We start from the raw sequence: 24966 nt of genomic DNA on the forward strand, positions 1-24966 counted from the left end.
TTCGACATGGTCGATCATGAACTCCTGGACCACCGCCTTGCCGACATGGGGATCCAGGGCACAGTCCTTCAATGTTTCACCATGCGTGCATGCGCAGAAGCGCTCTATACACCACGCTCGTGCATAGAAGCATTAAACTGTGCCGCGCACATACGCAGAATTCCAGTTGCTAATTCCTCGGGATGCGGTCAGAGCTCCGGAATGGATCCTGTTCACAACTGGAGGTACCACTGTATATGGAGAACCTCTGCTTCTTAATGGTGGCGTTGGAGGCTTATCAGCAGGCCTCCCTGCCCCCCTGAGACAAACAAATAACTGGACTTCAAAACTGGACCAACAAACACTGCCTAACTTGCCCCAGATCAGCCACAAAGTCTCAACAGTAATAGGCTCCCTTGTGTCTGGCAAAGCCAGGTATACACAATGCCAGCCAGCGATTAGCTTATTTTACGTGGAAGTTATTACAGGGGTCAAGCAGTTGAAAACATTTGCTAAAATAAGAGACAGCCGCCCTATGGAGGCTCATGGTCTTGATAGCCAAGCCTGAGCAATGTGTGACATTTCCCTCACTGACCTCTGGTTGGGTGGGTTAGTCAGAATTGGAGTACCTTCTGCTGGAATACAAAAAGTTATTCCAAGCTGCATATTCATTGGCCTTTTGGGCGTCCCTTCATATTGGCAAGGAATTCCATGATTCATTGAAGAAAAGAAGCAAGTTTATTCTATAATGCATGGTTACACAATATAATATGAATATATATTATAATAATAAGTAGTACTAAAGGCTGTGCCCCTGCATGTTGTTACATTTTTACCATCAATTTTGTTGTGTGTTTTTCTTCCGTAGATCCTTTTGTTATTGCTAGCCAACCTTTAATATTATTTGTGACAGAAAAGAAGAACATAAGTACAGAAAACAATAAATGTAAATTTTTAAAAAATGTGTCAGCATTAATATCAGATATATAGTTTGCCCCTTATATTAAGACATTATTTGAACTTTTGCATCAGAGAAAGCACATCCTTAAACAACTGGTCTGGTGCATCAAGACCCCAGATAAAATCTGTATGTTGCCATTCAGGAATATTCTTATAGAAAACTAAATGAGGGATTCGAGGGAGCAGACGTTCAATAGCCTCGGTGGTGACAACAATGTCATTCCCACCACTCCACACAGCTGTTGGCACAGTAATGTCTTCTATCTTATAAAATGGGGGTATACTCTGTTGAGAAAAAGAACAGAAAGATGAAAATTAGGTTCACTTTTATTTATTTTCCTCTTTTTAAAGACATCTTTTGGATCTTCAGATACATTGAATGCCTAACATCTGTCCCTTGAAAATCATTCTTTAACTATTAAGTATCCAGCTCCTTACTCTGGAGCAGTAAGAATAGCAAAAGGATAGCAAAAGGAATAAGAGTCCTCATGGCTCATGAGGAGGACGTGCTCTTCAGGACAGAGGGAAGGTCTCCTTGTGAGCCTGAGGGGCAGTAGGGCTTTGATGATGTTGCTCAGCCTCCCCCCCCCCCAACCGCTGAAAGGTGGAGTAACATAGCAGAGGCAGCCACTTCCGCACATATCAGCAGACTAGTCTCAGCTAAGCCCCGCTGCCCATCTGGCCTGGAAGGAGGCTCTCAATGGATCCCAAAAGGCAAACTCTAGAGGGGAGTGGTAGCTCACTGGTAGAGCATCTGGCTTGTGTGTAGAAGGTCATAGATCCCTCAGGTTTTATGTAGGGCTTGGAATCAGAGCTGCTGCCAATCAGTATAGACAGATAGGTGGAACAATAGTCTGACTTGGGATAAGGCAGTTTTCTATGCCCTTACTCATTAAATGCATGCACTTTCCTAGATAAACACATAAATACAACCAGTTCTTTGGTGCCTTTGGTGTTATCTCACCCAAAGGAATTATATGAGAACTCAGAAATCACAACACGGTTCACATTAAACATTTAACCTACCACCAAAATCTCTCATTAGAATCCAAAACACTTACCATATTATAGACAGCTTTGTTCTTTGATCCATAATCGAAATGCTTAAATTGGTTGGTTTCATCAACCTAAAAACATGGAAAACACTTATACACAATTTGAAATTTGGTGCACGTTCAAAAAACAAAATCCTCTTGAAAGATGGAGGGCCACAAGAAAATTCAAACTCTAGGGATCTTGGTTACAGTCAAACTTCGGTTGTTGAACTCAAAGAGAAGCCACATCGGATGTTCGACTTCATAAAAGCATTAAAAAATGGGAACTTTTACTTCCCAGTTTTTGGCATTCGGGAGCCAAAGCATTCCAAAATGGAGCTGTTTGGGAACCGAGGTTTGACAGTATAAGAATTCCCACCCACCCACCCTGGCCAATGATAGGACCATAAGCTCTGCTTAAAACAGTGGTGTCTCTAGAAAGTCAGGTAGAAGGTTATTAACATATCTATCATCCTCACTTGTGAGAAAATAGTAAAAAACTGAGCCCGGCCCCTCAAGATTGAGGGGGTTTAGCCCCATTCGGGCATATGTTGGGAGGGAGGAGCTATCCTCACCCCATAGAATTGGTGCCTGTGCACACAATATTGACCTCTTCTTTTGCCCAGCCTTCACTAATCTTCAGCTGTCAAGACCACTTCAATATGTTTCACCTTCTGAGGATTCCCAGCACCAGTGGATGTTACTGCACTTGGGTGCATGGGGCAGTACCCCACCAACCTCCATCTTCCCTCCTCCACCCACCCCCTGCCGGCCTGTCAGCTTTCTACTCCTTAGTCTCATTGTTTCCCTGGTAGAACTCAGCAGCAAGGAGAATAAGCAATTGCAAAAGAACATAAGGAAGAATTATAATGTCAAAATTAAATATTCAGGAAGAGCCATAGATCAGTGATAGAGTCTCTGCCTTGAACTCAGAGGGTTCCAGATTTAATTCCTGGCAATTCCAGGTAGGGCTGGGAGATACTACAGTTAGCCACCTTGGACAGCTGCTCCCAGTCTGAGTAGACAATACTGAACTGAAAGGAGCAATGGGTAGATTCAGTAAAGGGCAGCTTCCTGTGTTCTTCCCATGAGATCCAAAGAGTTGTTACAGCTCATGTTTGAATATTGAAGTATCTAGAATATAACTTTTGAGTGCTCCGGTAATCTGGAAAAGTACACTTTTATAAAATGAAATGGAAACCTTAGTACCAAAATAGAAACATGAGAAACTAAACAGGCAAGTCGAAATGTCAGACTTTTGACTCCCATTTTTTTGAGATGCTGAGACAGTATTTGTTAGAATGTACCTGACTCCAGTGTGCAATAGTTTTTGCAGAAGTAAAATCAGGGTAAATTCCAAGATACACATCTGCTCGACTCTGGAAGAATAATAATAGAAAAGAAAGTGCTTTTTATATTCACATTATTGAAAAATTTTCAAGGAACATATTTATTTACAAAGCAATAGGTCACGGCAGTCAAGGTAGTGCAGCATACAGACACTTGCATATAGCAGAAGGAAGCAGGTTTCTGATGAAGAGGTGTCTGAGTACCTAGATGTGTATCCCCCACCCATAGTGAATCCAGCTGATATAGAGCCATAAGAAGGAAGAACAGGGGCCTTGACGTTGCCTCTCAACAGTGAGCACCTGGACAGCACATGGAACAGGCAGAAAGTTCACCTGGTCACAGCCTGCCCTACAGTAGTAATTCCTTCTAAATTTGCATCTGGAAATTAGCATAAGCAGTTAAAATTAGTCACTCTGAAAGTTGTTTGGTTTTTGTAGTGCTGTGCATTTCCTCTTCTATGGCCACGCGTAAATGACCAACTACCAACTAGACATGAAGTTAATTTTGAAAATAAATTTTAAAAGATAGATCAACATTTATTAAAAGAGGCCTCTAGAATTTCACAATGGAAGAACTATGTAAAGGAACTCCAAATTATGGCAAATACTGTATTTTGTTTGATTGATTTTCTTTTGTTGTTTTGTATATGTACACAGCAAGTTCTTTCAAAAAGAAATAAATGAATAAATGATAGAGAATAAAACTACCTACCACATTTAGGTTTTTCTCATTGCGTCCTTGGAATAAGGACATGATTTGGAGACAAAGTTTGTCAATCCCTGGATAGCTGCACCACTTGGCATTGTTGGCTTTTAGTTTGTTATAGAAAAAGCAGAGTTCATTACTGCCGCACATAAGCTGTAAAAATAAAATTTAAAAAATCTGAAACATTACTAAATAATTGTCCTTTCTTGGAAGGAAACATCGAGGTTCATGTTAGGAACAGATTTCCTTTATGTTACAGTTATATACCACTTTTCTTCAAGCACGCTCAAGGTGAGATGCCCAGGCATTCTAGACAATTTTGCTGCCAGGTTCTGATGTGGCCTGGCTCTGGATAGCTGAGGAGAGATTTCTAAGGGGGTGCTCTCCAACTACTTGAACAACCACCTTCTTCCCACACAACCTCTCAGGTGCTAAGATTGGCAGATGGGGCCTTCTTGATAGTTCCTTAAAAGTTTGGGAGTGGGGTCTTGGAAAAGGGCATTCTCAATAGTGGACATTAAGATGAATAACAGAGTATTTGGCAGAAGCTAAACAGCAGCAGAATGCAAATGGTACTGGTTGTGTCGCATGCAGGTTGGAATGTCAACCATTCCTTTCTAGCATCCCTGACTGTGACAGAGTCTTCATCCTGTCTGGGAGCTGCCACCAAAAAGCATTGTGGAAGGACCTGTGGATCCAGAATTGGCCTCCACAGACAGTTAGGGACTCACTGTTAAGACCGTGTTCTTGGAAGACAATCTTACTTGGCTATGAGTAATCGCCAAAGAAGAAGAAGAATTTCCATTAACCATTTCTCTTTTCTTTGAAAGGCTTCCAGTGTTGAGATCCACAAGGGTATATTCACGTATAACTTATGTTTCTATATATATTCCAGATTCTCAATATAATATGTCTGATGAAATTGTTTCTAAACTCCATGGTGACTCTGACCTTATCATACTACAAATATTCATGTGATACAAACCTTCTAATTCTTCAAGCTCACACTCAACATAAAGAAATGAAGCGGATGGCAGGAAGACTAATACAAAGATGCAGAATAAAAATATATATTAGAATTATGGGCCTTGAATAATACCTACTCTTATCCATTCTTGAGGAAGGCGTAGAATTAAGGAAAAGACTCCTTTGATGCCGTCCAATGTGGAGGCAGGAGCCAGGCCCATGAAGAGTTTAACCTTTTGAGCAAGCTGTGGCATGGTTGAAAAGGCAATAAAACCTGGAAAAAAGAAACGATTCTAAACATAGCACTTGCAAACAAACAAACAAAAAACAAACAAACAAACAAACAAATAAGAGATTTTAAAAAACCTGTGGCTCTCTAGGTGTTGCAGGAGCTAGAACCCATCAGCCATGCTTGCTGGGGCTGATGGGAGCTGGAGTCTCAAATATCTGCAAGGGCAAAAGTTTCCCATCTCTCTTCTTTTGAAATGCCTGTCATTCAATGAATTTATTTGCACCACAAATGGACATTCTTCATGGCTGTGGAACTGATAACAGCTGTGTACGCTGCCTGATCCTGTATACTGAAGTCCTGATCCTGAAAAGACTTTCTCATGGAACGTATGTGAACTCTGCTTTTTCTTTTCTTTTTTAAAAGCTATGCTTTAATCTGTCTTTTTCTTTTCTGAACTAGTCTTCCCAATAGTCCTGAGACTGGACCACACCCCCAGGAAGTCTCTGATAATGCAAAAAGAAATAAAAGGTATTTCATTCTTATTAACTTACCCGTTGTACCTCCCTGGGAATGGCCAATATAATACAAGCTTTTTTGCTTAGTTTTCTGCAGAATAAAGTCTATGGCTGCTGTATTATCATAAATTGCCATTTCATGAAAGCTGAAAGACAAACACAGAATATAGGTGAAATTTTGCCTGTCTGCAATTGCATACAGTTTGTATAAATACAAACAGTACCATACATTACATATGATACCCTTACATTTGGAGGATAATGTTGTAAGTTTATTGTCCTATGGAAAGAGTAAGGAGAGAAAGAGTAAATATATATTTATGATTTATTTAAATATTTATATCACCCTTAAACTGCTCTGGGTGGCTGAACTGATATTACCCTTGCTGGTACCTTTCCCGGGAAAATCAAAGGCTCACTATGTCAGGTTCCTACTGGAAGACCGGAAAAACGCTAGAACATTAGCAGTGGCAAAGTTTTTATTGGTGGTTGCAAGAACCAATGATCCCTATCCTTAAGTTTGAACAAAAGAATAATAGTAATAATAATGATGATAATATATTATTTATACCCCGACCATCTGGCTGGGTTTCCCCAGCCACTCTGGGTGGCTTCGAACCAAATATTAAAATACAATAATACATCAAACGTTAAATGCTTCCCTAAACAGGGCTGCCTTCAGATGTCGTCTAAAAGTTTGGTAGTTGTTGTTCTCTTTGACATCTGGTGGGAGGGCATTCCACAGGGCGGGCACCACTACCGAGAATGCCTTCCACCTGGTTCCCTGTAACTTGGCTTCTCGCAGTGAGGGAACTGTCAGAAGGCCCTGGGCGCTGGACCTCAGTATCCGGGTAGAACGATGGCGGTAGAGATGCTCCTGTTTAACCTGGAGGTAGGCTGTGTATTGCTTTGTAATGATTTGTTGGGTCTCGACCATAATAAAGATTGATGATGATGATGATGATGATGATGATGATAAAAATAAATACATCTATGAAGCATTTCAGTTAAACGCATTGTAAAATCATATAGGGAAATCCAATTGGGAAAGACAGAACTCCACGGTGCCATCTGGTTTCATAGTGTTATATTGCCTATACAGTGCATCTAAAATGCTTTTTCTTTACTAATCTACCTGAGTCCTAGGAAAGTTCTCAGGAAAAGCATCCCTTCCATCCAAGCAACAATAGCCCCTTGTACTTACCTGAAATTCCAAAATTCTTCTTGGTCTACTGAGAAGTTTTGATGTCTTCTAGACCAGGTGGTCCCCCTGTTATTTATTATCCAGACATCATAATCAGCATCTGCTAGAACAAATCCCAGACTATTGCTAGGAAGATTTGAAATCCAGCTCCTGCCTTCACAAAGGTTACCAGGTACCAATAACACAACTGACTTAGGCCCTGGAAAACAAAGAGAACATTAGATAGAGAATGGGCACTCACAGAGCACCAACATTTCCCACTGGTATCTAGCCCATGGCCAAGCAGAGTAGGGTGCAAGGGGTACAAAGGAGATGAGCCAGACGTTTCCTAGGACCTCAGAAAATGTTTTCATTGATTGTGTGAAGACTAGCAACAATGTTTTGTGTAAGCCTACATAAAACGCCATGACCCTTCTTTTCCCACCCACTTTCTCTTCTGCCAACATGTCCCCGCCTACTTTTCCCAAGCAATCCAGAGAGGCAGTGCTGAAGTATTGGCAAAAGGTAGCAGAAGTAGGTGAGGTCAGAAGGTGGGTGGACCTTGCCTCTCCTGTGGGAAACACTGTGTCTCTGAGGTGATTGCTGCCTGCCGCTGAAGAGGGGCCACAACTGCTGCGGCTGTTTCTAAACAACTCTCCTAAGAATCAGGAGATAGTTAATATTTGCACTGATTTTTGAAAAGGCATAAAAAAGCCACTCAACCAAACCCCACGCCACTTAAGATATTTCATAGTGTTCTGCTATGAATAGAAGTCTGGATAATTATTCCAACTGTTGATAATTTGAAATTATTGTTTAATCTGGGAAACCTTGTTGCTCAGATATAATGAAGAAGGAATCATCAAGTGTGTTTACAACTGAGCAAAACTCAAGTGATTTCAGCCAACTTGCAACAATTTCTCCCTTTATTTATGATATTTCTTCCAAATAAAGTTGAATGAAAGAAAAAATAGTCAAGTCTGGGTAACATTTTTAAAGTTGAACATAGGGATATCAGGCATGGCATGTGGCATTTTAATGCATTTACTGCTAAATTTCAAAATTACCTATCTTCCCAGAACGATGTATTCCATGTGGAATTCTGTTTGCCTGCAGGTAATAGCCATCCTCTGTCAGGATTGTATACTCTTCACTGGGGTATCCCCAATACTGGATAACTTCGGGCTGTGAGTGGAGAAGGATGGAAATAGAAATGCTTGATTAAAAAATAAATGAATCTGATCATTCAATTTCTGGGACAATGACTTGAATATCCCAAAGAACAAAGCTTCCCAGGGCCAAGATTATTGTGAAGTGACTTTGCTAGTCCTACACCAGGAATGGGAAATCTGTGGCTATAGCTGGGCTCCAGCTCCTATCAGTCCCAGCCAGAATGGCCAAGGGTCAAGGATGATGGGAATTGTAGTCCAACAACATCTGGAGGGCCTTAGGTTCCCTATCCCTCCCCTAAACTCTCATGATGTACACGTGATTGTATGCAAGATTGCCCAAAACACACTTTTTTTTGCCTAATAAAATGATTTTTTTGAATGCTATTTTCACTTGTATATGTATTTTTAAAAACACTTTACTCTGGTATATGCATTTCTATTTCCATTACTTGGCTGGAGAACAGCACACAAAAATTGGAGACGTGCCAATTTTGAAGGACGGCTTTGTGTATTGTTCCAAAAAATGCAAATCATGTAGATTCAGCTTGAAATGCGATCTGAATCAAATTTATTCCCCCTTTCCCCCATCTGGGTATATTTGTGTGAAGTGTACATAACCACAGAGAGATTGTGGTTTTCTCCATTCCACAACAAAAAGACAAAAAGGAAATCTGTACTGATATGATGCAGAACACCAAATCTCTATGGTAAACTACCACAAAGAAATGTCTCACCATAAGAAATATAATGAATCTGCTGCCTATGGCTTCAGCTAATGCCTGTGTAGCAAATGTCAACATTTACATTGAAGAACCAGGCTCCTAAAACTCTGCTCCGAGAAGGTGTTATTGAAGCTAACTGTGTCTTCTAGATCAGATAATCTAGCCAAGAGAGTATTGTTTCAAACACGATCAGATTAACTTGCAGTTTGAAATAACTCCTGCCAAGCATGGAGTTTCTTCCTGGAAATGCATGTGCTCTTGAAAACTGTTTTAAAAGGAAATTACAAGGATCCTGGTCTACTGTTTTCAAGGTCATCTGAATTATTAACTTACAATAGTCATAAATTCTTGAGGATTCAGATGTCTTCTGCTGTTGAACTCTTCAGATGTCAGAGCCTGTTGGACTAAGCAGGCCACTCCCCAAAACAGCCACATCTTGGACCTGTGTATAAAACAGAACTACAGGATCTCTAGTCTGAAAACATGAGTCCTTAATGAAAAAGATTTCAGGGGAAAAACTCAACATATTGAAGAAATATCTTGAAGAGACAAGATGGGTGTTGAAAGGTGAGATAAAAGGGCTAGATGAACCTTTGGCCTGATCCAGCAGTGTTCTTCTTATACTAGCAGCAGGGAGGACTGCTGTAGAGAACCTGTGGCATTACCCTAGAACAACACTGGTTGTTGTTGCTCAATATGCTCCAATTGCTTCCCAGGGGATTTTGATCCTTGAAGCCGAGCCCAAATGCCCTGGCTCCCATCCCCAAACATGTCCTCAGATTCTCCTTCTTGTATGTAAGGAAATGGTACAGACTCAACACAAGGAAAAGAGCTATTTCAGTCTCAGAGTCCCACAGGACAGAGGGTTGACTGGGATGGGTCTGATCTATGAAGAGTGGCCAAGGCGCCTGGGTTCAGAGTCTGTTACATTCAGCTCAAGACTGCTGAGTTGTTGTTTCAACCACTTCTCCATGCCCACACATCCAGCTAAAAGCCATCATGAGTGCAGCCCTTACTCATGAGAGTCTCTGTTCCTGGATGAACCTGCAGGCATATGCGGTGTCTAAGCAGGCATATATTGTCCCTTCTCCTGGTGTTCTAGGAGAGAGTGCTGTACCCACCTCCTCCCTACTCAGCCTGCTTTGCCTCCCCAAGTTCTGACAATACTCTCTCTCCCTCTGGAAGGAACGGAGCTGGAAGTCCTATCTCCACACAGAGCCAGGTGGGGTTGAGGTGGGTCCAGCTTACCACTTCCATTCCTTCTCATCTTCCTCCAGTATCTGCCATGCTAGAGCTAGACCCAACAGTGCCAAGTGTGTCATGACACCAAACAGCATGCCCTCCTAAACCCAGTACTTTTTAAAAGTTTTACTGCACCCTTCAGACACCAATTCTAGCTGAGAAATAGAGTTGTCTCCCAGTTTAAAATATTGAGTCTGGAGATGCTGAGAATTCCTCTTCCCAGGACCACTGGCTCATAAGGTGCTGTTGCTGACTGGGATACTGGGAAATGGGGTCTGCAACACCTCATGACTCAATCCATTAAACTCAATCCATTAAACTTAGCTAACATGTTTGCTTTGGTAATTTGTAGAACAGACCATTATTTACAATGGGATGCAAGTCTGCTAAAAAATTATTGATTGTACTTCAAAACAGCAGTGTATAACACTGTTAAATGAACAACTTAAGAATGCAAACTATTAAAATGCAAGACCAAAGCTATGTCACTGAAAAATAAATTAAAAAGAGACATGGAAGAAAGTATTTTTGTTTACCTGTTGTTGTGCATCAGTAGAGACCAGATCTCAAATAGACACAGCAGAAGACCTTTGTGTCAGGGAAAGAGCAGAGGAGTGATGGAGACAGCCTCCGCCTCCTGACCTTTCCAGGGAGGAGGAAGTGGAAGACAGTATCAATTGTAACAGGGGTTTGAGAGAGATAGTAGCTCAGAGGCAGGTGAGGGGGAAAGTTGGGAAATAATGGGAGAGGAGGAGCAACACATTGCTGACCTGTTATTAGAAAAAATTCCAGACCTTCCATTTCCCAGAACCCAGCGAGCCTTAGAAGTAGGAGAGAAAGAACTCAAAGACAGAGGGCACTTAGCAGCCCCCGTACAGCAGGTGATGATGACGATGAATGAGGAAGTGGGAGAGAAGGGGGTGCAGATTAACTGAGGACAACACCATTATCCAAGAGGCTGGGTTCTAGAGCCTCTCTGTGTTCGAAATGAAAAAGGATTGTAAGAAACTTTTCCTTGTCTTTATACTTTCCTGGGCAACCAGCCAGAAGCTTCTGGAAACTATGAAAACAGTTGAGAAAGAAAGCATCATCACACACCCAACATTTGCCTAATGATAAGTCTGTACAAAGCATTATAATGTATATTGTTGTTTCTCCTTTTTCCTTGTTGCTGTTTTAATGTAACCCACTTAGAGGTTTATTTTTATATTAATTGGTATATAAATTGTATATCAACCTTTTACAATGTGGTTTTAACTGAGAATGTGGTTTTCAGTGATTAATAGGTCTGCCATACACCCAGGAAATCCTGGCCATCTGGGGGGATTTTTTTCATTTTGAACCAAAAGTCAAAAGGAAGAGGCAATTTATGCTGTTCCTGGACACCGGGCCAAGTTCCCCTATTGGTCAGTTGGTTCCCTGCCCAAGGGAATGCCCGAGACCTCTTGCCACCATAGGTCAATATGTGGCAGGCAGATGATCTGGCCTGCCATTCGCTGGTTACCTAGAGCGGCTCAGAGCTCATCTGCAAAACCGCCTGCCTAGGAGGGCAAATGGACCTCTCAAACTTAAAAATTATTTTCTATGAAATGCAGGGGGAGAGGGAGGTATTCGTACAAAGATCATAGATAGTTTATCCTCCCCAGCTTTGGTACCAGAAATGTAAAGCCTCTCAAAATCTGCATAAACCCCAGCACAGTAGGTCCTCAAAATTCCCAACCATGGACAACTTGAAAATTGCTGAGGTTTCTGGTGGACCATTTAATTATCTTTTTCCTGCCTCTGACTGCAATTGTACTGTGCTGTGATAGTTGTTTGTTATATTTTGCCCCCCTGCTCGCCCTACTCACTCTAGTCACCAACCACCTCCCCTCACATTAACCTCCTAGTGCTTCTTTTTTGCACCCTGTGCAACTTCTAAGCTCACACCTGGCCTTCCCAACGTTTTGTTTTTGAAGCCACTTATGTCTTCTATTCTGCACCCATTTTCACCTACACTCACCGGTCCTACATCCCCGCCTTTTGTACAATCCCCTTACACACAGAACTCCTGCATGGCCACCTGGGGATAGCAGAATAAATGATGTAAAGAGGGAGCTACAGCCCAAGACAGGTAAAGAGGTAGTAAGGGAACAGCTAGCTACTTTGTTGTTGCTTAGTTGTGTCCGACTCTTTGTGACTCTCCATGGACAATAACATAGCTACTTTAAATAAATTCAAATCTCCAGGGCCTGATGAACTGCATCCAAGGGTACACAATACGTTTTTGGATGTAATCTCAGAGTTGCTGGAGGAAATTGTGTGCCACCTCCCACCCCTAGCCTCATTATCTCCTTGTCAGGACAATGATTCACAGCAGGGGTTCTTGACCATGGACCCTTAGGCCATGGTCCCCTAGGCTTCCATGCATGAACTTTAGGGGCCCCATGAACCAGGCACCAAAAATTATTCTCCCTCCCTTTATTTCCTTCTTGCGCCTTAGAAATGAATTCAGCAAAGGGGCTCCACTGCTTTCATCAGATTCTAAAAAGGGCCTATGAGCACCTGTGCTCAAAGGTTAAGAACCACTGATCTACAAGGAACAACAAGAAACATCTATGCTGTGGCCTTTGCAGAGAGAAGTATACTTTTGCAATGCAAGGCCAATGAATTCCACTACCAATTGTGTCAATGCCAAAAGGTAGATTTTATTAGAAGACGAGCAACAGGTAATAGAAACAAGAATCAGTTAACAAATTGACCATAAATACAAGTCATACAGACCAATGCAGTGTCTACAATCACAGTGAATATAAGTAAGCAGTTAGTGACTTTCATAACATTTTATTTGTACTTCTGCATAAGATAGAATATATCAGGGTATAGTTTCTTTGGAGGATCCAGACCCCATAAAAAATCACCATGCTGCCATTCAGGAATATACTTATGGAAAACTAAATTAGAGATTCGAGGAAGCAACAGCTGAATGTCCTTTCTGTTTATTACAATATCATGTCCACCATACCACACAGCAGTTGGCACAACCATGTCTTCGATTTGATAGAATGGAGGAGTAGTCTGTGGATGAAAATATCAGAATGATTAAAACGGTCTTCATCTGCCAGACTTAGATTTTACCTGTTTTCTTAGCTGTCTGTCATATGCAGGACCATCAAAACTTTGGGATGTGTGACCTATGTATCTGGAAAATGCTTCCTTGAGCATTAGTATCAGATTTTCTCCTCCATTGTATTAATGTCACATATTAATTGTTTACTGTGCATTCTTGATTTATGTGTAGGACAACTGCTTGACTGGATTGAGCATAGGAAATACCAACATTGTGGGATGTACAATGACATTGAGGATGTGTATCAGGATTAATGTGCATGTCTGCTAAAGTGAGCAATGGTTCAGCTTGGCACATTTAGGCTCTGGACTTAATTGTCTTTCGGGTAGCAGTGAGCAGGCTTTAGAAAGCTGCCCATATGACTTCAGTTTTGAAGTTCTCTGAATATCTCTTTCCTACTGCCATTGCATGGCTTCACAGCTGCTTCTACAAACAAGATAACTGTTTTGAAGCTATATATATACATACACAAACACACACATGCTGAACATGTGCAGCTTTATATATTTAAAGCATTTCAAACACAGCACCACCATGACTATAGGAATAAAACTGAGTTTGCTTCTGCTGCTCTGAGGTTAAACACATCTCCTTGGGAATAAGCAACATTCTGATGTAAGAAAAGGATAATATGATTTCAAAGTAAAAGAAAAGAAAAAAAGATCTCTAACCACATAAATGCCAGGGTGGTCACCCCTGACTATAAAATCTTATAAATTTAATAAGCAAGGGAACCAGCATCAGCTTTGTTGGAATACTGCATGCTGGCCGAGGTGCTGGAGTCTGGTTGGTCTGCCACTGCCAGCGCTATCTGGTGCTCTTTAGGTATCATTTGGGCTGTGGAATCCGGGACCTCAGCCATGTGTCCAGGCATGGCTGCACAAGGAATAGTGGGAAGCATCAAGGGTTTACCAGGAGAGGGATGGGGTCTAGGTTTACAGTGTTGGTATCCATCCATCTTGGGAGACAATGCAGTGCGTTTCCAGGGGTGAAGTCCAACCACTGCATTAGCAGTGCCAAAGTGATCTCCCTGAGGCGGAGGCCTGGGCAGTGGGTATGGGGGTCCTGGGCTGCCCAGACAATAAGACCACCATCTCGGCTGCACTGATGTGGTCCAAGGGAAGTAGAGCAATGCATTCGGCACCAGCTTGGCTGCAGAAGGTGCTGGAAGGAGGCATACAAGGCCCCACCCAACCGTCACCGGATTTGTGCCTGGTTTACTCCTGGAACTTTTCTTTTCTTTAACTCTTTACCGTATTGTATATAGCTTTGTTCTTACTGCCATAGTCAAAATATTTCAGTTCTCTTGATTTAAAAACCTATAAAATAAAGGGGAAAGTACAGAATTTTCAAATTTTTAATGCAGGCATCTTTATAACATACACAAAGAACCCTGTCCCTAATCCCTGCAAAAATTGTGAAAACTTTTCTTTAAATAGATAGATGTGAACATTTATTCTTGTGATTACTGTATTTTGGCTGCGATTATATTGGTTGTATTTCATGGCTATAGATAGTCATCCCAGGCTCCTACAAGAGGAAGGATAATAATAATAATATTGTATTATATGGTATAATATGATTATATAGTCAACAAAGATCTTGCTATAAGTTTCGAGCAATTGATATGTAAATAAACTATATTGTTGTGTATTTCTTTGTACACTTAAAGAGTGCAACCAATCAAGGCAGTCTACAATGGATTCCTAGACTGTTTTCATAAATTTGTGTGTGGTTTCGTAAAAATATATGATTATTTTATCTTGAAACATTTTCATTTTTTTCTGTTTTTTTCAAATACAATCTGTTTTCACCAATATTTTGCATACTTTGCAAATTAATAAGTAAATGATATTGGAACCCTTATACAATCATTTCAAAAATCAATCCTTAATGTTCGCTATCCTAGTAATGGCCGGATTGTGTAAGCTAATGAGAAACTGCAATGTGCACATTAAAACTTAACTCATTTCAGATATAATGAATAAAAAATCACTTGATGTTTGAAGTTTAAAAACTACTCTTTAGGCAACGAAATTGAAAGTTTCTCTTTATTTCTTCTTTTGCATGACCCTATTTAGGAATATTTTCTTTTGGTTTCATTGGCATATTATGATTCTCAGTTTCTACACGTGTAGAGGCATATCGCATTTAACTGGGCAACTACACCAGCAGTAACTCAGAGCGACAAAGCTCCTGTGAGTAGCAGCTTGTCATATACCATTTATTGCTATATTGTTTTTCATTTACTGTAACTTTCCTGCCACCTTCTGAAAATTAAAAAAAATATCCACACACGTTAAACATTCATTTGAACATCAAATGGCCTCTAAATTTTGAAATAAGGAAAAATATGCATTAAAGCTCACCTGGGCCAAGTGGATTATGTTTTTTACAGAACCATAATCAGGAATAATTCCAAAATACGAATTTATTTGGGTCTGTGGGGGGAAATAAGTATGGAAATGTTTTTAAGAATTGAATTAGCAAAAAGATCACAAGCATTAGAGCAATACAATATCCAAATACCTTGAGAAATTAAAATGGATATTGCATAGGAAAACATCTCAGGAAAGATGTGGTTGTGAGTTTCAAATCGATTTGCATTTTTTAAAATATATATATACTATTTTAAGCATCAGTCCGTGATCAATAAGCGCAGGACACCTTTGCCCAGCAGCGCTGTGGCCCACAGACTGTGGAAAAACTTTGCCCAGTATCTTGTTTGTGTAGTGGGCTCATGGGGAAAAACCGTCACATGAGCCCTTGCAATGAAGAGGGGAAAGCCTGTATAAGGCTGCTGCCTATGATACTCAAGGCCAATTTGCCATGAAAGCTTCCCACCCGCCCACACTGGGGTTAGAGCATTCACTGAGCAATTTGGGTCACTGGTTGAGAGGACAAGGAAATAACCTTAAATAACCTGATTGGCACTTGCTTTACCTCTGTGAAATTATGGCCTTCCTTTGTTAGGTGAAGAATGTTGTTTGTATGAGGGCATGAATGCTACTAGGCAGAATCAACACAGTATAAGGGGAGGGGCTATAAGGGACCTGAGGTGATGATTGATCATGGCACCCACAAGCTTAGTGTTGGGGTATCTGCCCAGTAGGAATCTGCACCCTGGTCACCCATTGAGACTTTACTTGCCTAGCTTGCACCTCAGGAAGAATCTGAAGCACACTGGCTGACTCTCATGTAACAGGTTTGGGGCGGTCCAAACGCAGCAGATCCATTCTATCAACATGGGGCTTGTGGAATATCCTGGGATCCAATGCCATGCCAACCCTTACCCTGTCTGCTGCTGTCTGATTTTATCCCCTCACCATTGTACAATCTTGTTATTTTGCTGCTGTCTATGGGTCACATAGTTCAGACATTATTTTTTGTTGTTGCTTGAGACCCATCTTGTGAATTTCTTGAAATTAAAAGATGGGCTATAAAGATTACAAATAAATAACAAGTTAAGTTGTAATGTCCTATTTTTCATCTGTTACAATTAAAGCTACAATATCACGATGTCCTGATGTATAGGGAGTGGCTGCTTTGTACAGCTCCAAACACTGCTAGATGTCTGGCACAGAATGTCCTCCCCTCCCTTCGGGAACTTGACAGATAATAATTAATGAGCAGTTGATAGGTTTATAGTCCTTTGATTACAACATCATGTTGCAAGCACAAATATACAGCTCTCCGCAAGGAGGGCAGTTGGCTACTCTGAATCCTCCTTCCAAATTCCACAGCATTCAAGGCACCAATGGGAAGTTCCTCCCCCTCTCTGCCTCCTTTGCTCTCTGATACATTCAGACCTCTGAGTCCATGGGGGGGGTCCCCCACACTCTCAATTGATGTCTTGACTAGCTGTCCCCTTCCTTCTGGTTCCCTTGTCATTATTTCACAACTGGGTAACTCCTCCCTAAGCTGTTCAGCTCCTGTCTCTCTCTCTCTCTGCTTCTGAACATGTGGACAAGGGGAATGACTCTTCCGCCTCCAGCTCTTCATCAGAGAAAAGCTGGTCACCATAGAATGCATCCCACAGTCCTCGTCTTCAGACCATTCCCTGAGTCTTGACTACAAGAGCAACTTGCTGCCATGGACAGAGGCAATAAAGCTTCTGAACACAAGTTGCTCTTGAGCTCAGGTCCTGCTTGAGGGTGTAGCCATCTGACTGGCTACTGTGAGAACAGGGCACTGGACTAGCTGGGCCATTGACCTGACCCAGCAGGTTCTTCTTAGGCTCTTAACTGCCCTCATCCCTGACCCTTCGACAGGCAAACTGAGATGAATGGGAGTTGGAATCTGACACCATCTGAAGGGCCACCAGTTCTCTACCCCGTGAGATATCAACAGATAAAGAAAACAACAAAAGCCATATAGTTTATCCCTTCTGTAATATACCAGGATCTCTTCCACAAAGATTCTTCTCCATTCTGGCTCAAACATGTACAGACATGGTCACTCAGTTACACATTTAGGTCTCCAATGCTATACATGCATAACTTGAAGCATGTACTATTGAACTCCATCATGTTACAGATAGGTAGCCGTGTTGGTCTGCCATAGTCAAACAAAAAAAATTCCTTCCAGTAGCACCTTAAAGACCAACTAAGTTAGTTCTTGGTATGAGCTTTCGTGTGCATCTGAAGAAATCGTGGTATCTGAAGAAGTGTGCATGCACACGAAAGCTCATACCAAGAACTAACTTAGTTGGTCTTTAAGGTGCTACTGGAAGGAATTTTTTTTGTTCCATCATGTTAGTTACTCTATATGCAATTCAAAGCATGGTTAATTTATCTTTAAATATTAGAATAAAATATATTGCTGTTGTGGGGACTGGAGTATGGTATTTTGCCAATATGTTTAGCAAAGAGTCAACATACCACATTTAAATTATTTGGATTGCGTCCGGAGCCAAGGAACATAAATTGGATGCAAATCTCGTCCATTACTGGATAGCTACAAAACTTGGCCATCAGTCTTTTCAATTTGCTACTTAAAGAGACAAATTCTTTCTTCCCCCATATCAGCTGTAAAATTAAACACACAGAGAGATCTTGGTGATTCTCTTTAGAATTAATTTCCAAGCATTTAGAAATTAAATCCTCTTAATTAAACCAGGTATAGCATGACCCCCCCCCAACCAATGTATAAGCTTGAGGGCTGAACAGTGGCGTAGCGTGGGAGTGCAGGGGGTGCCGGCCGCACCGGGCGCAACATCTGGGGGTTAGGGTTAGGGGGCGCAAATCCACGGGTTAGGGGGCGCAAATTACTTGCCTTGCCCCAGGTGCTGACAACCCACACTACGCCACTGGGGCTGAACCTCCCATATCACTAAATTGATTATGCTAGAAGACTGCATTAACACACTTGGGGGTGCCCAACTTCGGCAGGCACTGCACTAATGATGCCTCTGCCCCCTGTCTGCATGCATCACCCCAGCCCCCTCTGGGAACCGCCCAATACAGCCGCTTCCACAGTCTCCATGCGCCACATCTTGTTGGCTCCGCACTTCACCCACGACTGGACCAGGCCTGAACTCCAGAGGAAAGGCAGTGGGTGGGACAATGGAGCAAATCACAACTGCAGCAGGCCCTGTGGGGCCTTTTAGAGAGTGCCTGGGCCTCCCAAGAGCCCCGTGGTGCCTGCTACAACTGCGTTGGACTGCTTCACGCCATCCCACTGCTGCAGGCCAAGGCAGGCAGCACGCAGAGGTGGCTAACTACCACAGCGGTCTCAGAGGCAGTGGGTGGCAGTGAGAACCCCAGGGTCCCATGGGTTTGGCGCCTATGAGGACACTACAAAAACCTATGAGAAATACCTACTTTCATTAATCCATCAGGAAGATTGAGAATTAGCATTGCAGGTCCACTGGTGCCCACAAATGTGTAGATAGGAGCCAAAGTCATGAAGAACTTGACTTTCTGAGCAAGCTGTGGCCTGAGTGAAAAGGCAATTAAACCTGCCAAAGAGAAAGGATTCCAGAATTCAGCAGCTATTCCTGATATACCAGAGTCAATATGCACACTCAGTCTTTGGGTCTCTCATACTGGGGAATGGTCTTATCCTAGTGGAAGAGCACATTCATGTATGCTCAATCCAGGTGTCTCAAGGTAGGGCTGAGAAAGACCCAGGAAAGCTGCTGCCAGTCAGTGTTGACAATGTTGAGCTACAGGAACCAACAGTCTGACTTGATACTACAGCTCTCTATCTTCCTATATGCTTATCTGCAACCAGTTTGGAGAGGCCTCAAAACCAGAGGCATCAAGACCAATACCAAAAAACAGCACTTCAGTCCCTGCTTGTTCTTTCAATCTGAATTATTAGATCGGAACTATATCTGTGATGCAAATTTTGGATTGTAAGAAGGTTTTAAAATTAAGGGCTCAGGCAGTAAATGAATTCTATTCATTTCATATTACTTACCAATTGTCCCACCCTGAGAGTAGCCGATAAAATACAATCTTTCTTGCTTAGTTTTCTGCAGGATAAAATTTATTGTTGCTGGAATATCATATATCGCAATTTCATGGAAGCTATGGAACATTACAGGGAAAAAATGCAGGTGAAGTTTTCTCCTCTCCCCTTAGCCTATTGTTGCATTAGTACATTATTAGAGGTGTGTATGGACTCTGCCCCAAATAATGAGGTGAACTGGGGTGATTTGGGCTGTGATCTCCCATTCCTAAATGGGATTGTGCCTTTAAAAGAATGTTAAGAGAGTTAAACGTGTGGCTGTCCACCCACCACTGCCCCATTGACATCTTTGTATTGCTCCAGGTGAACCCAGACCCAGGCAATCTAGAGCTTCATCTACACATTCCCAGCAAATCCCAGATTGGCCTGATTCAGTTCAAGATCTAGGATTCATCCAGAGTGAATGCACATTCCTAGTTATGATCCTTATCTATATCTCAGAGCTCCACAAATTCAGCCTGCATGAATATAGAGAAAGTCATGCATTTTGTCATGTTGATGTAGGCTCTAAAAATAACAAGAAAGGGAACCATAGTCCACCATTTCCCATTTTTTGGAAGTCTTTCCAGGACTGAAGCACTTCTGACACAACAGAAGGAAAAAAGATATGTTGGTATCAGTTATACTTCAGAGACAGTAATTATTACAATTATCTCAACTATCCAAGCTACAAGTTGTGCTTTATACCTGAAATTCCAAAATTCTTCTTGGTCAATTGACAGAGTCTTGTGTCTTCTAGATCAGCTGTTCCCTCTAGTATTTATTATCCAGACATCATAGCCAGCATCTGCTAGAGCAAATCCCAGGCTATTCTTGGGAGGATTTATAATCCAGGTCCTACCTTCACCCAAAACACCATGTACCAGTAAAACAACTGGCCTAGGACCTGGGGGGAGGGGAACAGAAACAATATGGGCATTAGATAATATTGTTCTCAGTAGGAGTTGTTGTTAGCCACTTAATATAATAGTGCATATACTGCTTAATAGATCTCTAAGTAGTTTACAAAATGCAAAAACCCAATACACATATAAGCATCCATCATTAAAATATCCAGCAAAACAATTCATTAAAATAATGCAGCAAGTAAAATAGGACACTCAGATCAAGAACTCACAGTAATGCCTGTGTAGATAAGTCATTCCTTTGATTTTCAAGAAAAATTCCATAGCTTGCAAAGGGCTGTTAGAAAAGGAACTAATTCTAGATCAAGTTAAACATGACCAAAAAGGAACTAATTCCAGTTCACATTTGTCCACTTACAAAATGAACTGTTTCATGTTCAGTTCAGATTTTAGTTCAAATTATCCCCGACAATTTTTTATCAGCATTCAGAATGTTACAAGCTGCTGTGCTGATGTATAAAATATAGGCAAATAAACATTAAAACACACGCAGTTGGATGTGACTTATTTTCTTCAACAACTAGGAACTTTAAGCTTAAGAACTTCTAGGCTATGCTGAATCCTTTCAATACACTTCCTTAAAAAAACACCAACCAGTTACATTCCAAAATTACCTGTCTTCCCAGAACTGTGCATTCCATAAGGAATTCTGTTTGCTTGCAAGTAGTAGCCATCCTCTGTCAAAATCTCATGCTCTTCACTGGGGTATCCCCAATACAGTATTGAATGATTTCATTCTGCAAGAATAAAGAAAGGCTCGGCAGACTGAGACTTCTATTCTAAATCTAGATGTGCTACAGGGGATTTTAGTTACAATGGTGCTGAGGAGAAGAGAAAAAAGTTCCAGATTCTGCCTTTGTCTCCTGCTGGCTGTAATTAACAAAAGCAGAGGAGGCGCAATCAATACACTATGCATTAATCATTAAACAAAATATGTCATTTGGCCTTGGAGTCAGCTAAATCCATCCATTGCAATCTATCAAGCCCTCTTTGGAGTAACTCAGGCAGGCTCGGAAATGCTTCTGTGAAAAGCAAATGCTTTGGAATATCACTTAAAAGAAATATGTACAAATTATTTTGTCCTAGCAATAGCCTGTTGTTTTCAAATGCATCTGAATAAGCAACTCACAATAGTCATGAATTATTGGGGATTCAAGTGCCGTTTCCTTAGGAATTCTTCTGACTCGATTGTCTGTTGGATTAAACACACCACTGCCAAAAACAGCCCCATTCTTGAGGTGGTTCGGACAGGTAATGGCCCCAGTTTGCGCCTCATGAGTAAGGATTTTCCCACCGTATGTGAGTTGCTTCATATCACTTCAAGCTCCAAGTTGCTTCAGAGCATGATTAAGGTACTGGCTCATACCTGGCTGTAAATTATAGAGCATCTCCCGCTGAATATGGAGAAGCTTGCTGAGCTTGCTGAGCTTTTGTTTGGTGGAAGGATTACTTGAACAAAGTTGCCCAACTTACTGGAGGCTGAAGGAGCAACACAGTCTGAACTACACTTCCAGAGAGACTCCATGAAATGCAAACTAAATGCTTACTACAACCAGTGCTCTTTTCTAGAATGTGGTTCTAGCACGTCTCAGATAAGAACTTACTGTCACAACTTCACGGTGAGTTCAGACACATTTTTTGGGGGGGGGGAAGCACTATGGCAAAGGCTCACAGAACTTAAACCTATTAAAGTGAAATGGCTAGCCCCTCACCTGAAAGGCTGAGTCCCAAACTGAAGGAGAGCAACAATTGTGCAAATGAAGCAATGTCACAGCAAACCAGCTCAGATGGAAAATGAGATGGTTATGAAGAAAATGAAAATTTGGGCTGTATGGTATCAGCTGGACACCTGAACCAAAGATAATGGGGATTTATTGGAAATATGCCCCACAGAACTTGTTGGGACTTGCTTTGAATAAGCAGGCATGGAAGCAGACAATCAATCAGATGAGCAATTAATGACACCAAATAGCATGCTGGGAAATTGTTATGTACTGAAGTTCTCACGCTGGGCCAGCAGGGGGATACTGTAGATAGTTTTCACTCAGGTCCACATATGCAAATAAGGGATTGAAAGTGACGTTCAGTGATTGGATAGTTGCAGAAAGTGTTACAGTTGCATTGTAGTGGAGCTCTATATAAGCAGGCTGGCTGAACCCTTCAGTTCAGTTCTGTTCTGGCCTGTGAATAAACAAGAGCTGCTTGAAGAATCGCAGTGTCATCTGATATGTTCACCCACAACTTAACAATCAATTAAACTCAATCAATTAAACTGTGTGGGCCTGGCTAACATGTTTGCAATTTATTTTAAAATGGTACAATACACTTTAAACTTGCATTAGGTAAAGGTAAAGGTACCCCTGCCTGTACGGGCCAGTCTTGACAGACTCTAGGGTTGTGCGCTCATTTCACTCTAGAGGCCGGGAGCCGGTGTGTAAAACCTACTATTATATACAATGGGATGGAAGTCTGTTCATTTTTTTTTTACTTGATTTTACTTCAATACAGTAATGCAGAACACTGTTAAATGTACAACTTAAGACTGCAAGCCAATAAAATGCAAGACAAAAGTTATGTCAGCAAAATATAAATTTAAAAGCGACATGGAATAAAGTATTTTTGCTTACCTGTTCCTGTTCATCAGTAGCGACCAGGTCTCAAATAGACACTGCAGAAGGCCCAGGTTGTAATCAGTTACAGAGAACAATATCTGTTTCATCATACACTATTGGAGCAGATGCAGAGCAACAGAAAAGGTTTCAAAAAAAATCATCACACACTGAGCATTTTCCTAGTGATAAGGCAGGACTGTACAAAGCACTGAAATGCATATTGCAATTCCTTGTTTTATTAAAAAAAATGTAGCCCACTTAGATACTTATTTTTAGATTAAGTCATATTTATATTTATATTGTAGAGGAATTGCAATAAATTTGGGTTGCCGAAGAAAGGAGTGGTTAGAAGGATATAAACTTGATCTCATATTCTTATTGTTCAATTTAGGTAATAGTGCAAGTTTAACTATGATTCACTTGTATGGGGCATTAATAGAGAGCTCTGCTCTCATACAAGCTATGATTAAATACACTATTTAAAAGTTGCTGCAACAGGAAAAAATACACCACCGAAAGCCAACTGAAGGTTTTTGCTTACCTGCTCCTCTCCAACAGAGTCTGAATTTCAGCTGGATGCTGCAGAAGTGTTGAAGGGAATTTAGCTGCATATGTTTTGTGAATAATTATGGTGGCATGCAGTACCCTGGACACCATTACACATTCAACCTCTGAAATATGTAGGTTAAGCACCTGATCTATGAGGCCTACGTGGATTTTGTAAGTAATTGATTGTGGGTGTAATCCTACACACATTTACCTGGTAATAAGCCACCCTAATCCACTTGATCTTACTTTGGGGTTGGCATTCATATGATCGCTATCTCTGTGTGTGTGTGTGTGTGTGTGTGTGCGCGCTTTAATTCACTCTTGTTCCTTTCTAGATTCAAATTACATGAGACCAAGAGGGACAAAGGCCTTGTAAATTAGAAAGTTTTGATGAATTGTAGATTCTACACAACATGAGTATCCACTTGGCTAGAGCAAACAGAGTATTCCTGTCCTTTAATTTCAAAGGTAGGAAGGTTAAAATAAGAACAATCCAAGACAAAGAACAGTTTTTGGAGAGATACCTGGAAGACCTGCAGAAAGGAACAGTAGAGACAGAAGAAAAAGGATCGACAGATATTGCAAACTTATCATTTGGACTCATCCCACCATCGGAGAACGAACAAAAGTTGGGAGCAGTTGGAGGAACAGGTACTTAATAACAAAATGGCTCTGCAACTTCTTAGTTGGAACTGTAACGGTTTGAACCTTCCCCGAAAAAGACACCAAGTTTTTCATATTTTGAAGAGAGAACATTTAGACTTAATATGTTTACAAGAAACCCATGTGGCCAGGATACATAGAAAACTGTTGATAAATAAGAGACTTGGACAGGAATTTATCTCATCAGATAAAATTAAGAAAAGAGGTGTGGTGATCTATGCAAAAGAAAAGTTGGTTCCAAAAATGATATTTAAAGATGAACAAGGAAGATACCTGGCAATTGAAATACAAATTCAAGGAGAAAAAATCTTGATAGTTGGAATATATGCACCAAATGATGGGAAGGCTGAATTTTTTAAGAAGTTGCATGAGACTTTAATGGACTATCTAGACTATAAAATAATAATGATGGGAGATATGAATGGAGTGGTCTCCACAAACATGGACAAAGCACAAAGACAAGTGATCTCTAAGGAAGGGAGACTACCAAAGACTTTCTTTGAGATGACTGAAACTATGGATTTGATTGACATTTGGAGAACAAGGAACCCTCTTGAGAGAGAGGGAACGTTTTTCTCTGAAGTAAAAATGACA

General features: G+C 41.1%; 2 protein-coding genes and 1 long non-coding RNA gene across 13 annotated transcripts in view; 1 reads left to right on the forward strand and 2 right to left on the reverse strand.

The window, feature by feature from the left end:
• LOC309370886 overlaps nucleotides 1–24966 on the forward strand; it is a 138099-nt gene that overhangs the window by 45761 nt on the left and 67372 nt on the right. The window lies entirely within an intron of this gene.
• On the reverse strand, nucleotides 699–23974 carry LOC309370840 (lysosomal acid lipase/cholesteryl ester hydrolase-like). 4 transcript variants are annotated; one of them, XM_081912989.1, is made up of 11 exons: nucleotides 23921–23974; nucleotides 23176–23273; nucleotides 9152–9260; nucleotides 7992–8109; nucleotides 6946–7144; nucleotides 5778–5887; nucleotides 5132–5268; nucleotides 4035–4181; nucleotides 3281–3352; nucleotides 2001–2066; nucleotides 699–1224 (listed from the first exon to the last, which is right to left on the reverse strand). In XM_081912989.1, exons 2-11 carry the CDS (start codon nucleotides 23268–23270, stop codon nucleotides 991–993), a joined length of 1287 nt encoding a protein of 428 aa, XP_081769115.1. In that variant the 5' UTR covers nucleotides 23271–23273; nucleotides 23921–23974; the 3' UTR covers nucleotides 699–990. The 4 variants fall into 4 exon arrangements, with proteins under 4 accessions (XP_081769115.1, XP_081769117.1, XP_081769116.1 ...); XM_081912991.1 differs by lacking the exons at nucleotides 23176–23273; nucleotides 23921–23974 and adding an exon at nucleotides 10597–10752; XM_081912990.1 differs by lacking the exons at nucleotides 23176–23273; nucleotides 23921–23974 and adding an exon at nucleotides 9835–9887.
• Nucleotides 12548–21671, reverse strand: LOC309370864 (lysosomal acid lipase/cholesteryl ester hydrolase-like). Of its 8 annotated transcripts, XM_081913050.1 has the most exons (8): nucleotides 21163–21671; nucleotides 20331–20529; nucleotides 19593–19702; nucleotides 18992–19128; nucleotides 18050–18196; nucleotides 15539–15610; nucleotides 14423–14488; nucleotides 12548–13117 (listed from the first exon to the last, which is right to left on the reverse strand). In XM_081913050.1, the coding sequence occupies exons 4-8, from the start codon at nucleotides 19073–19075 to the stop codon at nucleotides 12884–12886; spliced, it is 603 nt and encodes a 200-aa protein (XP_081769176.1). In that variant the 5' UTR covers nucleotides 19076–19128; nucleotides 19593–19702; nucleotides 20331–20529; nucleotides 21163–21671; the 3' UTR covers nucleotides 12548–12883. The 8 variants fall into 8 exon arrangements, 6 of the variants coding, with proteins under 6 accessions (XP_081769176.1, XP_081769177.1, XP_081769172.1 ...); XM_081913051.1 differs by lacking the exon at nucleotides 19593–19702; XM_081913046.1 differs by having other exon boundaries at nucleotides 19593–20529.

Source organism: Podarcis melisellensis, assembly GCF_964234715.1.
Source record: "Podarcis melisellensis genome assembly, chromosome: 5".
NCBI classification, from domain to species: Eukaryota; Metazoa; Chordata; class Lepidosauria; order Squamata; family Lacertidae; genus Podarcis; species Podarcis melisellensis.